This window comes from Stegostoma tigrinum, chromosome 41 (genome assembly GCF_030684315.1).
Source record: "Stegostoma tigrinum isolate sSteTig4 chromosome 41, sSteTig4.hap1, whole genome shotgun sequence".
Lineage (NCBI taxonomy): Eukaryota > Metazoa > Chordata > Chondrichthyes > Orectolobiformes > Stegostomatidae > Stegostoma > Stegostoma tigrinum.
This window is the reverse complement of record NC_081394.1, coordinates 167419-182547: the sequence shown is the minus strand read 5'-3', so window position 1 is coordinate 182547 and position 15129 is coordinate 167419. Positions and strand designations below refer to the sequence as shown.

At 55.2% G+C, this 15129-nt stretch overlaps 1 protein-coding gene and 1 pseudogene across 1 annotated transcript in view; both read left to right on the top strand.

Annotated features, from left to right (window-relative positions):
* LOC125448432 (retroviral integration site protein Fli-1 homolog) overlaps window positions 1–8809 on the top strand; it is a 114110-nt pseudogene extending 105301 nt beyond the window's left edge.
* A 92-nt stretch (window positions 8810–8901) lies between these two features.
* The window catches only part of LOC132206671 (NF-kappa-B inhibitor delta-like), a 28306-nt gene continuing 22078 nt past the window's right edge, over window positions 8902–15129 (top strand). Inside the window, exons 1-2 of the mRNA XM_059641266.1 lie at window positions 8902–8962; window positions 11266–11360. Of these exons, the coding sequence (XP_059497249.1) occupies window positions 8902–8962; window positions 11266–11360 (156 nt within the window). The remainder of the gene's footprint in view (window positions 8963–11265; window positions 11361–15129) is intronic.

Here is a 15129-nt window from a genome sequence, read left to right as displayed (position 1 = left end):
CTCCAAGTGTGCACATCTCTCTCTTTCTCTCTTCCCTACATCTATTTATACCTTTGTGTTTATGGTTCACACTTTGTCTCACTCAGTCCTTCTCTCTCTCTCTCACTCTCTCTCTCTCACACACACACACACACACCACAGTCTCTCTCTCTCTCTCACTTTCTCTCAGTCTGTTTCTCTCTCTCTCTGTCTCTGTCTGTCTCTATCTCTCTTTCAGTCTCTCTCTCTCTCACACACACACACACACACACACACACACACACACACACACACACACACAGTCTCTCTCTCTCTCTCAATTTCTCTCAGTCTGTTTCTCTCTGTATCTCTCTTTCAGTCTCCCTCTCTCTCTCTTGCAGTCTCTGTCTCTCTCTCACAGTCCTCTCTCTCACTGTCTCAGTCTCTCTCGCAGTCTCTCAGTCTCTCTCTCACACAGTCTCTCAGTCTCTGTCTCTCTGTCTCTCTCTCTCTCACAGTCCTCTATCTCTGTCTCTCTCTCTCACAGACTCTCACACACACAGTCTCACTGCCTCTCTGTCTCTGTCTCTGTCTCTCTCACTCTCTCTGTCTCTCTGTCTCTCTCTCGCAGTCCTCTCTCAGACTCTCTCTCTCTCTCTCACACACACACAGTCTCACTGCCTCTCTCAGTCTCTGTCTCTGTCTCTCTCACTCTCTCTTTCGCTCTCAGTCTCTCTGTCTCTCTCTCGCAGTCCCTCTCTCAGTCTCTCTCTCTCTCTCGCAGTCCTCTCTCAGGTCTCTCTCTCTCACACACACACAGTGTCACTGCCTCTCTCAGTCTCACTCTCTCTCTCAGTCTCTCCCTCCCTTTCTGGTTACGTATCTATCCTCTGGGTGTTTCTCTGTCACTTTCCATTTCTCCTCCCCTCCACCCTCTTGTTTCTATCCGCGCGTATCTCTGTCTTAGACCCTCCCTTTCTCCCCCCCCAGTGGAGTCACTCTCAAAGTCTGTTTACTCAGAAAGCATGATGTCACTGGTTACCCTTCGGAGGGAGTCCCGGGTTCGGACAGAGTCAGCTGCTCTGATCTCACTGGGAAAACCCCAGAAACGGGAATCCACATCGTGTGCAAGTGAGTGTGTCACATTCCACGGCCCAGTGAGCGCAGGGGAGGGGGTGGGAGTGACAAAACACCACGACCTTCACATCTCAATGAGCAGCCTCCCGCAGCCTGAAAACGGAACGGCTGAAGGTCCCCCCCCACCCCACGGGGAGCCAACGCCCCAGTTATTATTAGGCACTTTCGAAAACCACGGGGCTACCCCAGGGCGACACGGCCAATGACGGAGCTTCCTCAGAAAAGCCCACCCACCCTGCGCTGCACAGCAGGATCCCACATCAGCCCAGCCTGAACCGCTCCAGTCCTTTGCTTGTAATTAGATGGGGTGAATGGCCGCGGGTGGGGGCGTGCCGGTGATGGAGGAGACAAGGTCCACCCTGGCTCCCCCCACCCCCGGTCCAGATACACACTGACACTGTGGAGGGGTAGGGGCTCACAGCAGGGCCAGGAAACTCTGTTCATTTTGCTGATTATGGCTGGTCGACTCGGGGATGCTGCACAGTCGGAGGGTCAGTGCTGAGGGAGTGGGCACTGTCGGAGGGTCAGTGCTGAGGGAGCGGGCACTGTCGGAGGGTCAGTGCTGAGGGAGTGGGCACTGTCGGAGGGTCAGTGCTGAGGGAGTGGGCACTCTCGGAGGGTCAGTGCTGAGGGAGTGGGCACTGTCGGAGGGTCAGTGCTGAGGGAGTGGGCACTGTCGGAGGGTCAGTGCTGAGGGAGTGGGCACTCTCGGAGGGTCAGTGCTGAGGGAGTGGGCACTGTCGGAGGGTCAGTGCTGAGGGAGTGGGCACTGTCGGAGGGTCAGTGCTGAGGGAGCGGGCACTGTCGGAGGGTCAGTGCTGAGGGAGTGGGCACTGTCGGAGGGTCAGTGCTGAGGGAGTGGACACTGTCGGACGGTCAGTGCTGAGGGAGTGCTGCACTGTCGGAGGGTCAGTGCTGAGACAGCGGGCACTGTCGGAGGGTCAGTGCTGAGGGAGCGGGCACTGTCGGAGGGTCAGTGCTGAGGGAGCGGGCACTGTCGGAGGGTCAGTGCTGAGGGAGCGGGCACTGTCGGAGGGTCAGTGCTGAGGGAGAGGGCACTGTCGGAGGGTCAGTGCTGAGGGAGCGGGCACTGTCGGAGGGTCAGTGCTGAGGGAGAGGGCACTGTCGGAGGGTCAGTGCTGAGGGAGCGGGCACTGTCGGAGGGTCAGTGCTGAGGGAGTGGGCACTGTCGGAGGGTCAGTGCTGAGGGAGCGGGCACTGTCGGAGGGTCAGTGCTGAGGGAGTGGGCACTGTCGGAGGGTCAGTGCTGAGGGAGTGGACACTGTCGGAGGGTCAGTGCTGAGGGAGTGCTGCACTGTCGGAGGGTCAGTGCTGAGGGAGCGGGCACTGTCGGAATGTCAGTGCTGAGGGAGCGGGCACTGTCGGAGGGTCAGTGCTGAGGGAGCGGGCACTGTCGGAGGGTCAGTGCTGAGGGAGCGGGCACTGTCGGAGGGTCAGTGCTGAGGGAGCGGGCACTGTCGGAGGGTCAGTGCTGAGGGAGCGGGCACTGTCGGAGGGTCAGTGCTGAGGGAGAGGGCACTGTCGGAGGGTCAGTGCTGAGGGAGCGGGCACTGTCGGAGGGTCAGTGCAGAGGGAGTGTAAATGATAGCACTATATGAATGAAGACCGGGGGATGGTTGTTCTCGCCAAGGTCCTGAGGCTAATAATTCTTGAACCGACATCAGTGAAAAGTTCAAACAAAGTCACGAGGGTTGGTGAGAGATAATGGGAACTGCAGATGCTGGAGATTCCAAGATAATAAAATGTGAGGCTGGATGAACACAGCAGGCCAAGCAGCATCTCAGGAGCACAAAAGCTGACGTTTCGGGCCTAGACCCTTCATCAGAGAGGGGGATGGGGGGAGGGAACTGGAATAAATAGGGAGAGAGGGGGAGGCGGACCGAAGATGGAGAGTAAAGAAGATGGGTGGAGAGAGTGTAGGTGGGGAGGTAGGGAGGGGATAGGTCAGTCCAGGGAAGACGGACAGGTCAAGCAGGTGGGATGAGGTTAGTAGGTAGCTGGGGGTGCGGCTTGGGGTGGGAGGAAGGGACGGGTGAGAGGAAGAACCGGTTAGGGAGGCAGAGACAGGTTGGACTGGTTTTGGGATGCAGTGGGTGGGGGGGAAGAGCTGGGCTGGTTGTGTGGTGCAGTGGGGGGAGGGGATGAACTGGGCTGGTTTAGGGATGCAGTGGGGGAAGGGGAGATTTTGAAACTGGTGAAGTCCATATTGATACCATTGGGCTGCAGGGTTCCCAGGCGGAATATGAGTTGCTGTTCCTGCAACCTTCGGGTGGCATCATTGTGGCAGTGCAGGAGGCCCATGATGGACATGTCATCAAGAGAATGGGAGGGGGAGTGGAAATGGTTGGCGACTGGGAGGTGCAGTTGTTTGTTGCGAACTGAGCGGAGGTGTTCTGCAAAGCGGTCTCCAAGCCTCCGCTTGGTTTCCCCAATGTAGAGGAAGCCACACCGGGTACAGTGGATGCAGTATACCACATTGGCAGATGTGCAGGTGAACCTCTGCTTAATGTGGAATGTCATCTTGGGGCCTGGGATGGGGGTGAGGGAGGAGGTGTGGGGACAAGTGTAGCATTTCCTGCGGTTGCAGGGGAAGGTGCCGGGTGTGGTGGGGTTGGAGGGCAGTGTGGAGCGATCCTCCGACACTTCCGCCATTTACAATCCGACCCCACCACCCAAGACATTTTTCCATCCCCACCCCTGTCTGCTTTCCGGAGAGACCACTCTCTCCGTGACTCCCTTGTTCGCTCCACACTGCCCTCCAGCCCCACCACACCCGGCACCTTCCCCTGCAACCGCAGGAAATGCTACACTTGTCCCCACACCTCCTCCCTCACCCCCATCCCAGGCCCCAAGATGACATTCCACATTAAGCAGAGGTTCACCTGCACATCTGCCAATGTGGTATACTGCATCCACTGTACCCGGTGCGGCTTTCTCTACATTGGGGAAACCAAGCGGAGGCTTGGGGACCGCTTTGCAGAACACCTCCGCTCAGTTCGCAACAAACAACTGCACCTCCCAGTCGCAAACCATTTCCACTCCCCCTCCCATTCTCTTGATGACATGTCCATCATGGGCCTCCTGCACTGCCACAATGATGCCACCCGAAGGTTGCAGGAACAGCAACTCATATTCCGCCTGGGAACCCTGCAGCCATATGGTATCAATGTGGACTTCACCAGTTTCAAAATCTCCCCTTCCCCCACTGCATCCCTAAACCAGCCCAGTTCATCCCCTCCCCCCACTGCACCACACAACCAGCCCAGCTCTTCCCCCCCACCCACTGCATCCCAAAACCAGTCCAACCTGTCTCTGCCTCCCTAACCGGTTCTTCCTCTCACCCATCCCTTCCTCCCACCCCAAGCCGCACCCCCAGCTACCTACTAACCTCATCCCACCTGCTTGACCTGTCCGTCTTCCCTGGACTGACCTATCCCCTCCCTACCTCCCCACCCACACCTTCTCCACCTATCTTCTTTACTCTCCATCTTCGGTCCGCCTCCCCCTCTCTCCCTATTTATTCCAGTTCCCTCCCCCCATCCCCCTCTCTGATGAAGGGTCTAGGCCCGAAACGTCAGCTTTTGTGCTCCCGAGATGCTGCTTGGCCTGCTGTGTTCATCCAGCCTCACATTTTATTATCACGAGGGTTGGTGTTGTCTTTGGGATCTTGCTGTGCGCAGTTTGTGGCACTGTGATTACAGGATACTCTTTCATTCTCGGGATGGTGACAATGAGAGAGAATATTTACTCCTGAGGTGGGGGTATCTCTGAAGTGGCCCAGGTACAGGAAGGAAGTCACTCAGGAGGTGGTTAAATGATGCCAAAATGTTGCCATGTCCAAGGAAAACTTTGAGACAGGAGGGAATTCCACATCTCTCTCTCTCTCTCTCTCTCTCTCTCTCTCTCTGTGTCTCCACCTCTGTCAGACCCTGTCTCTCTCTCTCTCTCTCTGTGTCTCTACCTCTGTCAGACTCTGTCTCTCTACCTGCCTGCCTCTCTGTGTGTCTCTATTTCTGACAGACCCTGTCTCTCTGTCTCTCTGCGTGTCTCTATTTCTGACAGACCCTGTCCGTCTGTCTCTCTACCTCCCTATCTCTGTGTGTCTCTACCTCTGTCAGACCCTGTCTCTCTACCTGCCTGTCTCTCTGTGTGTCTCTATTTCTGTCAGACTCTGTCTCTCTACCTGCCTGTCTCTCTGTGTGTCTCTATTTCTGTCAGATCCTGTCTCTCTGTCTCTCTGCGTGTCTCTATTTCTGACAGACCCTGTCCGTCTGTCTCTCTACCTCCCTGTCTCTGTGTGTCTCTACCTCTGTCAGACCCTGTCTCTCTGTCTCTCTGCGTGTCTCTATTTCTGACAGACCCTGTCCGTCTGTCTCTCTACCTGCCTGTCTCTCTGTATATCTCTTCCTCTGTCAGACCCTGTCTCTCTGTATATCTCTTCCTCTGTCAGACTCTGTCTCTCTACCTGCCTGTCTCTCTGTGTGTCTCTATTTCTGTCAGATCCTGTCTCTCTGTCTCTCTGCGTGTCTCTATTTCTGACAGACCCTGTCCGTCTGTCTCTCTACCTCCCTGTCTCTGTGTGTCTCTACCTCTGTCAGACCCTGTCTCTCTGTCTCTCTACCTGCCTGTCTCTCTGTGTGTCTCTACCTCTGTCAGACCCTGTCTCTTTGTCTGTCACCCTGTCTCTCTGTGTGTCACTCTGTCTCTTGGCCTTCCTGCCTGAGTCAGTGTGAGCCCACACTCTCAATGAACATACAGTGTTGTGGACAGATTCTGAAGACTGTCTCTGTCAGAGAGTGGAAAGGGGAAGCTTTCAGTTTAAACAGATGCAGAAGTGCAGCTTGTGCTAGGTCCATGGTGAGCTGAGGTCCCTGAGGGCACAGAGTGGGTGGTAGGGAGCTCTCTCTCTCCCCCTCACACGCAGACACACACACACACTCACTGACCCACTCTTACACAGACAAACATACACACACACACTCACCCACTCACGCATACACACACAAAGACATATACAGACACAAACTCTTACACTCACTCACACACACACACACACACACACACACACACACAGACACACACACACACACACACACACACACACACACACACACACAAAACAGTTCAGTACAGGAATAGGCTTGTGTCTACCATGCCTGCGCCAGCCATGGTACCATTCTAAACTAATCGCACCTACCTGCACATGGTCCTTATCCCTGTATTCCCTGCCTATTCATGTATCTGTTTAAAATGCCTCTTAATCATTGCTGTAGTATCTGCTACTAACACCTCCCCAGGTAGCACACTGCAGGCACCTACTACCCACTGTGTAAAACCCTTGGATTGCACATCGCTAAGATTTTCCCCTCTCACCTTAAACCTATGTTACCCAGTATTTGACATCTCCACCCTGGGAAAAAGACTTCGACTACTGACCCTGTGCATGCATCCCATAATTTTGTAAGCTTTCATCAACTCACCACTCACCCTCCAACACTAGCAACACCAATCCAACTTGTCCAACCTCTCCTTATAGCTAATACACTCCAATTCAGGCAACATCCTCATCTGCACCCTCTGCAGAGCCTCTACATCCTTCCTATAGTGTGGTGGCTACCAGAACCTCTCAGTATTCCAAATGCAGCTTAATTAAAGTTAAATACAGCTGCAACATGTCTTGCCAACTCTTATAACTCTACAGTTCCCTGACTGATGAAGGCAAGCATGCCATACGCACTGGTGTTGCCACTTTCACGGACCTATGGCCTTGCATCCCAAGGTCCCTCTGGAGATCAATGCTCCTAAAGGTCCTGTCATTTACAGTATATTTTCCTCTTGCAGTTCACCTCCCACGTGCCTGGATTAAACTCCAGCTGACATTTCTCTATCCAACTCTCCAGCTGATCTATATCTTGCTGTATGGTTTGACAACCTTCCTCACTATCCACAAGTCTCCATTTTCATGTCATCTGCAAACTTTCTAACCAGACCACCAACATTCTCAGCAAAGATACTAATGTACGTTACAAACAACAGAGGTCCCAGCACCAATCTTTGCAGAACACCACTGGTCACAGAACCCCCCCACCCAGTCAGTAAAGCACCCCTGCACCCCAACCCTCTGTATTCTACAGCCAAGTCAATTTTGTTCCAACTTGCCAACGCATTATGGACCCCACTGTGTGGACTCACATACCATGCAGGGCCTTGTCAAATGCTTCAGTCAGGACCATGTAGGTGAGATTCAATGCTGTAGCCCCTTCAATCATCTTCATCACGTCTTCAAAAATAACACCTCAATCCAGTTTGTGAGACACAACTTCCCCACAGACAGGGCCGTCCCCCCAAACCCCAAATAAACCCATTCCTCTCCAAATGTCAGTAAATCCTGCCCCAAAGAACCTTCTCCACTAATTTCACTATCACTGCTGTAAGGCGCACAGGCCGATAATTTCCTGGATTATCCCTGTTGCTCTTAAACAAAGGAGCAGTGACTATTCTCCAGTGCCCTGCGGCCTTGCCTCTGTGTAAAGAGAGCACAAAGATCTCTTTGTCAAAGCCAGCGATCTCCTTCCTTGCCACCCTCTGTATCCCGGGATAGATCCCATCGGTCCCTGGGGACTTATCTACTGTAATGTTTATCAAGGCACCCAGATTCCCCACCTCCAGAACACCGACAGGCCCCTCCCTCATACCGACAGGCCCCTCCCTCAGACCAACGGGCCCCTCCCTCATACCAACAGGCCCCGCCCTCATACCGATAGGCCCTTCCCTAATACTGACAGGCCCCTCCCTCATACCGACAGGCCATGCCCTAATACCGACGGCACCCCCCCCGCTGCTGACAGGCTCTGCCCTAATACCAACGGGCCCCTCTCTCACACTGACAGACCCCTCCCTCATACTGACAGACCCCTCCCTCATACCGACGGGCCCCTCCCTCATACCGACAGGCCCCGCCCCAATATCGACCGGCCCTGTCCCAATATCGATCGGCCCTGTCCCAATATTGACACGCCCTGCCCTAATACTGACAGATAACCCCAACCAAACCAACAGGCCCCTCCCTCATACCATCAAGCCCCTCCCTAATACCATCAGGCCCCTCCCTAATACCATCAGGCCCCTCCCCAGTCACACCATTCGCCATCCCCTCTTCCTCAGGGAATATCAATGTGAAGAATGCATTGAGGACCTCACCCACTTCCTATGGCTCCACATAAAAATTCCCTCGTTTTCCCTGGAGTAGACCAATCCTTTCCCGAGTTACCCTCTTCCTCCTAAACACCTTGGAATTTTCCAAGGACATTTCATGGCCCCTTCTAGTTCCTAGATTCCTTTCTAAGGTTATTCCTGCTTCCTACATCCTCCGTAAGGACCTTGTTTGATTTCAATTTCCTAAACCTTACACACGCTGCCTTTTCCTTTCGAACTAAACTCACAACATCTCTCATTGTCCATGGTTCCTGAATCCTACCATCTTTACCTTTCATCCTCACGGGAATATGCTGGTTCTGAACCCTGACCGACTGACTTTTCAAACCCTCACACATCTCAGAATTGGACTGGTGTTCAAAATGCCGCCTCCCCTCGCAGCCGAATTTCTGCAGCTCCTGCCTCATACTGTTGGAATTAGGTTTCCCCTAAATTAGCGCTGCCACCTGAGGACCAGCCTTATCCAGAACTGTTTTGAAACTTACAGAATTATGATCACAGTTCCCAAGATCTTCGCCCATTGACACTTCGACAACCTGTTGAGGTCCATTCCCTCGTACAAGGCCCAGTATGGCCCCCCTTCCCGAGTTGGAGAGTCTACATATTGTGTCCAGAAACTCTCGTGGACACGGTGAACAGATTCTCCTCCAGCTGTGTCCCTGTCACTACTGGGGATGCTACACTGACACTCACACACTCACACACTCACACGCTCACACACTCACACCCCCTCACTCTCTCACACACACACACACACACACACCCTCACTCTCTCTCTCACACACACACACACACCCTCACTCTCTCTCACACACACACACACACACTCACACCCCCTCACTCTCTCTCACACACACACACACACACACACACCCTCACTCTCTCACACACACACACACACACACACACACACCCTCACTCTCTCTCTCTCACACACACACACACACACACACACCCTCCGCAGACCCCCAAACACACACACACACTCACATACTCTCTCTCTCTGTCTCTCTCTCTCTCTCACACACACACACACACACACACACACACACACATTCTCCCAACCCCCACCCCCCAACACACACACACTGCAGCGGCACCCCCCCCTCCACCCCTTGTCCCCTGGTGATGTCAGGTCTGGGTACATTTAGATGTTCCATTTGTTGTAAAGGAAACAGGAAAGTGAAGACGGCAATTTCCTGTCACCAGACTATGACTTGTTCCCCTTCACCACTCCACATCCGCTCACAGGCTGCTCACCCCAAAGCACAGCCTCCTGCACCTTTATGCACCCCCCAGGCCCCACCATACCCCCCCCCCAGGCCCCACCATACCTCCCACCAGGCCCCACTCAACCCCCACCATATTCCCCCAGACCTTACCATCCCTCACCTAAACACCACCATCCCCCACAACCCCCACCATTCCCACAGCCCCACCATAACCCCCAGGCCCCTACCACCTCTCCTCCAGCCCCCACTATCCTCCCCAACCCCTACCATACCCCCCCTCAGCCCCCACCATCCCCCCCCCCGCCCCAGGCCCCAGCATACATCCCCCCAGGCCCCACTCAACTCCCACCATATTCCCCCAGACCTTACCATCCCTCACCTAAACACCACCATCCCCCACCATTCCCACAGCCCCACCATAACCCCCAGGCCCCTACCACCTCTCCTCCAGCCCCCACCATCCTCCCCAACCCCTACCATACCCCCACCTCAGCCCCCACCATCCCCCCCCCGCCCCAGGCCCCAGCATCCCCCTCAAACCCCCCACCATCCCCTTCAACCGCCCCATCATCCCCCTCAACCCCCTGCCATCACGGTCAACCCCCCATCATCCCCCTCAACAGCCCCATCATCCCCCTCAACCCCCTGCCATCACGGTCAACCCCCCACCATCCCCTTCAACCACCCCATCATCCCCCTCAACCCCCTGCCATCACGGTCAACCCCCCACCATCCCCCTCAACAGCCCCATCATCCCCCTCAACCCCCTGCCATCACGGTCAACCCCCCACCATCCCCTTCAACCGCCCCATCATCCCCCTCAACCCCCTGCCATCACGGTCAACCCCCCACCATCCCCTTCAACCGCCCCATCATCCCCCTCAACCCCCTGCCATCACGGTCAACCCCCCACCATCCCCCTCAACAGCCCCATCATCCCCCTCAACCCCCTGCCATCACGGTCAACCCCCTACTATCCCCCTCAAGCCCCACCATCCCCCCTCAGGCCATACCATTACCCTCGCCCCAGTCCCCACCATCCCCCTCATGTCTCCATCATCCCCCCTCAATCCCCCCCACCATACCCCTCACACCCCCACCATAAACCCCACATACCACCATCCGCCTCAGCCCCTCTGCCATCACCCTCACCCTCAGTGTTCCCACCCTCACCGTAACCCCATACCCTCAGCCCCAATGCACAGCTCTAGCCCCACCCCCCCAAACCCCTACCCCAGGGTATGATACTGCTGAGGATCCCAGGGCAGGGAGAATTTGTTAAGATTGATGATTTAGGATTGGGGTTAGGGGTTTTATTTGACTCAGGAGTTAAGTTTGGGATCGCGGATTCGGATTGGGGGCAGATGATAGGATGGGGTCAGAGGTTGGTTTTGGGGTCAGGAGTTACGAGAGGGATCATGGGTTAAGACTGGGCTTTGGGGTTAGGATTGGTACCATAGGGTAGGATGTGAGCACATTAGGGTGAGGGTCAGGGTTAGGAACGGGGACAGGGGTTAGGAGTTGGGAAGGGGGTAAGATGGGCTTGTGTTAGGTTTGGAATCGGGGTTAAGATTGGAGTCAGGAGTAGTGTTTGGTTCAGGGGTTAGGATTGGGGTCAGAGGTTAGTATTGGTATCAGGGGTCAGGACTGGGGTTGGGGTGAAATGCAGTATTTTCACAGTCATACATTTCTATATTCACAGCCCCAAAAGAGAAACCACATCCTCAGAACGTTCTACCCACTGTGAGGGAACTCCTCGAGGAGAAACGCAGAAGTGCAGCTAACACGAGCACTGAGGTTAGCCCCGTCATTTCCAAAACCCGAGGAGAAAGAAGGGACAAACGTCTCCTGTACTGGAATCGTAAACAATGGGAGCAAACAGGCGGGGGTTTGGGTCCATGGGGACGGTGTAGAGCGGGAAGGGGTTTGGGGACCATGGGGACAGCGTAGATCAGGGGTGAATGAGGAAGGGGTTTGGGGTCCATGGGGACGGTGTAGAGCGGGAGTGAATGGGGAAGGGGTTTGGGGTCCATGGGGACGGTGTAGAGCGGGAGTGAACGGGGAAGGGGTTTGGGGTCCATGGGGACGGTGTAGATCAGGGGTGAATGAGGAAGGGGTTTGGGGTCCATGGGGACAGTGTAGAGCGGGAGTGAATGGGGAAGGGGTTTGGGGTCCATGGGGACGGTGTAGAGCGGGAGTGAATGGCGAAGGGGTTTGGGGTCCATGGGGACGGTGTAGAGCGGGAGTGAATGGGGAAGGGGTTTGGGGTCCATGGGGACGGTGTAGAGCGCGAGTGAACGGGGAAGGGGTTTGGGGTCCATGGGGACGGTGTAGAGCGGGAGTGAATGAGGAAGGGGTTTGGGGTCCATGGGGACGGTGCAGAGTGGAGTGAATGGGGAAGGGGTTTGGGGTCCATGGGGACGGTGTAGAGCAGGAGTGAATGGGGAAGGGGTTTGGGTCCATGGGGACGGTGTAGAGCGGGAGTGAGCGGGGAAGGGGTTTGGGGTCCATGGGGACGGTGTGGAGCGGGAGTGAATGGGGAAGGGGTTTGGGTCCATGGGGACGGTGTAGAGCGGGAGTGAGCGGGGAAGGGGTTTGGGGTCCATGGGGACGGTGTAGAGCGGGAGTGAATGGGGAAGGGGTTTGGGGTCCATGGGGAGAGTGTAGAGCGGGAGTGAATGGGGAAGGAGTTTGGGGTCCATGGGGACGGTGTAGAGCAGGAGTGAATGGGGAAGGGGTTTTGGGTCCATGGGGAGAGTGTAGAGCGGGAGTGAACGGGGAAGGGGTTTGGGGTCCATGGAGACGGTGTAGAGCAGGAGTGAATGGGGAAGGGGTTTGGGGTCCGTGGGGAGAGTGTAGAGCGGGAGTGAACGGGGAAGGGGTTTGGGGTCAATGGGGACGGTGTAGAGCGGGAGTGAATGGGGAAGGGGTTTGGGGTCCATGGGGACAGTGTAGAGCGGGAGTGAATGGGGAAGGGGTTTGGGTCCATGGAGACGGTGTAGAGCGGGAGTGAATGGGGAAGGGGTTTGGGGTCCATGGAGACGGTGTAGAGCAGGAGTGAATGGGGAAGGGGTTTGGGGTCCATGGGGACGGTGTAGAGCGGGAGTGAATGGGGAAGGGGTTTGGGGTCCATGGGGAGAGTGTAGAGCGGGAGTGAATGGGGAAGGGGTTTGGGGTCCATGGGGACGGTGTAGAGCGGGAGTGAATGGGGAAGGGGTTTGGGGTCCATGGGGACTGTGTAGAGCGGGAGTGAACGGGGAAGGGGTTTGGGGTCCATGGGGACAGTGTAGAGCGGGAGTGAATGGGGAAGGGGTTTGGGTCCATGGAGACGGTGTAGAGCGGGAGTGAATGGGGAAGGGGTTTGGGGTCCATGGAGACGGTGTAGAGCAGGAGTGAATGGGGAAGGGGTTTGGGGTCCATGGGGACGGTGTAGAGCGGGAGTGAATGGGGAAGGGGTTTGGGGTCCATGGGGACGGTGTGGAGCGGGAGTGAATGGGGAAGGGGTTTGGGGTCCATGGGGACGGTGTAGAGCGGGAGTGAATGGGGAAGGGGTTTGGGGTCCATGGGGACGGTGTAGAGCGGGAGTGAATGGGGAAGGGTTTTGGGGTCCATGGGGACAGTGTAGAGCGGGAGTGAATGGGGAAGGGGTTTGGGGTCCATGGGGACTGTGTAGAGCGGGAGTGAACGGGGAAGGGGTTTGGGGTCCATGGGGACGGTGTAGAGCGGGAGTGAATGGGGAAGGGGTTTGGGTCCATGGGGACGGTGTAGAGCGGGAGTGAACGGGGAATGGGTTTGGGGTCCATGGGGACGGTGTAGAGCGGGAGTGAATGGGGAAGGGGTTTGGGTCCATGGAGACGGTGTAGAGCGGGAGTGAATGGGGAAGGGGTTTGGGGTCCATGGGGACAGTGTAGATCGGGAGTGAATGGGGAAGGGGTTTGGGGTCCATGGGGACAGTGTAGAGCGGGAGTGAACGGGGAAGGGGTTTGGGGTCCATGGAGATGGTGTAGAGCAGGAGTGAATGGGGAAGGGGTTTGGGGTCCATGGGGACGGTGTAGAGCGGGAGTGAACGGGGAAGGGGTTTGGGGTCCATGGGGACGGTGTAGAGCGGGAGTGAATGGGGAAGGGGCTTGGGGTCCATGGGGACGGTGTAGAGCGGGAGTGAATGGGGAAGGGGTTTGGGGTCCATGGGGACGGTGTAGAGCGGGAGTGAATGGGGAAGGGGTTTGGGGTCCATGGGGACGGTGTAGAGCGGGAGTGAATGGGGAAGGGGTTTGGGGTCCATGGGGACGGTGTAGAGCGAGGAGTGAACGGGGAAGGGAGTAGAACCATAGGACATAGAAAAGTACAGCACAGTACAGGCCCTTCGGCCCCCGATGTTGTGCCGTGGAATAATCAATCCAAAAATAAAATAACCTAACCTACATCCCCCTCAATTCACTGCTGTACATGTGCATGTCCAGCAGTCGCTTAAATGTCACTATTGACTCCACTTCCATGACTACCACTGGTAAACTATTCCATGTGCTCACAACTCTCTGGGTGATGAACCTCCCTCTGACGTCTCCTCTATACCTTCCTCCTAACACCTTAAAACTATGACGCCTCGTGGCAGTCAATCCTGCCCTGGGGAAAAGTCTCTGGCTATCGACTCTATCCATGCCTCTCATTACCTTGTACACCTCGATCAGGTCACCTCTCTTCCTCCCTCTCTCCAGAGAGAAAAGTCCAAGCTCAGTCAACCTCTCCTCGTAACACAAGCCCTCCAGTCCAGGCAGCATCCTGGTAAACCTCCTTTGCACCCTCTCCAAAGCCTCCCACATCTTTCCTATAATAGGGCGACCAGAACTGGACACAATATTCCAAGTGTGGTCTCACCAGGGTTTTGTAGAGCTGCAGCATAACCTCGCGGCTCTTAAACTCGATCCCCCTGTTAATGAAAGCCAAAACACCAGATGCCTTCTTAACAACCTTATCCACCTGGGTGGCAAATTTGAGGGAGTTTTTTTTTTAAATTGTGCAATCATAAATTTTAATATTGAAAAAATATCACAGAAGAACACAGGTACAGGACTAAGTCATTCGCCCCATTGGGGACTGTGTCTCATTCACTTAGATATTCTTAACCCGTACCATCAGTCAATTTCTAGCCTTTTTGATGTGACCTCACAACTTGGATCAATCACAGATTTTACACATCAGTTTCAATGTATTTTTGATGGGAACGGTGTAGAGCGGGAGTGAACGGGGAAGGGGTTTGGGGGGTCCATTGAGATATTGAAGTTTGGGGATTTATCGAGGAAGGTGGCCGTAAGGATAAATGGTGAAGTGGCTGACTGCAGTAAACCTGGGCTTGGGCTGGACCCTGTCGTGGTTAGAACACACAGAAAGAAATGCACAGAAATGTCTGATTCTCTCAATGCAGCCCTAATCGACTGTTTCATTAACATTCACATTTCAGGCAAATCCAAACCCTTCTTCGCTGCAGGCAGGTGAGTAATATCCACCCTGTTCAACCCCCAGCCCCAGCAAACGGCCTGTAACTCCCCTCCCAGGCTCTCTGTTATTC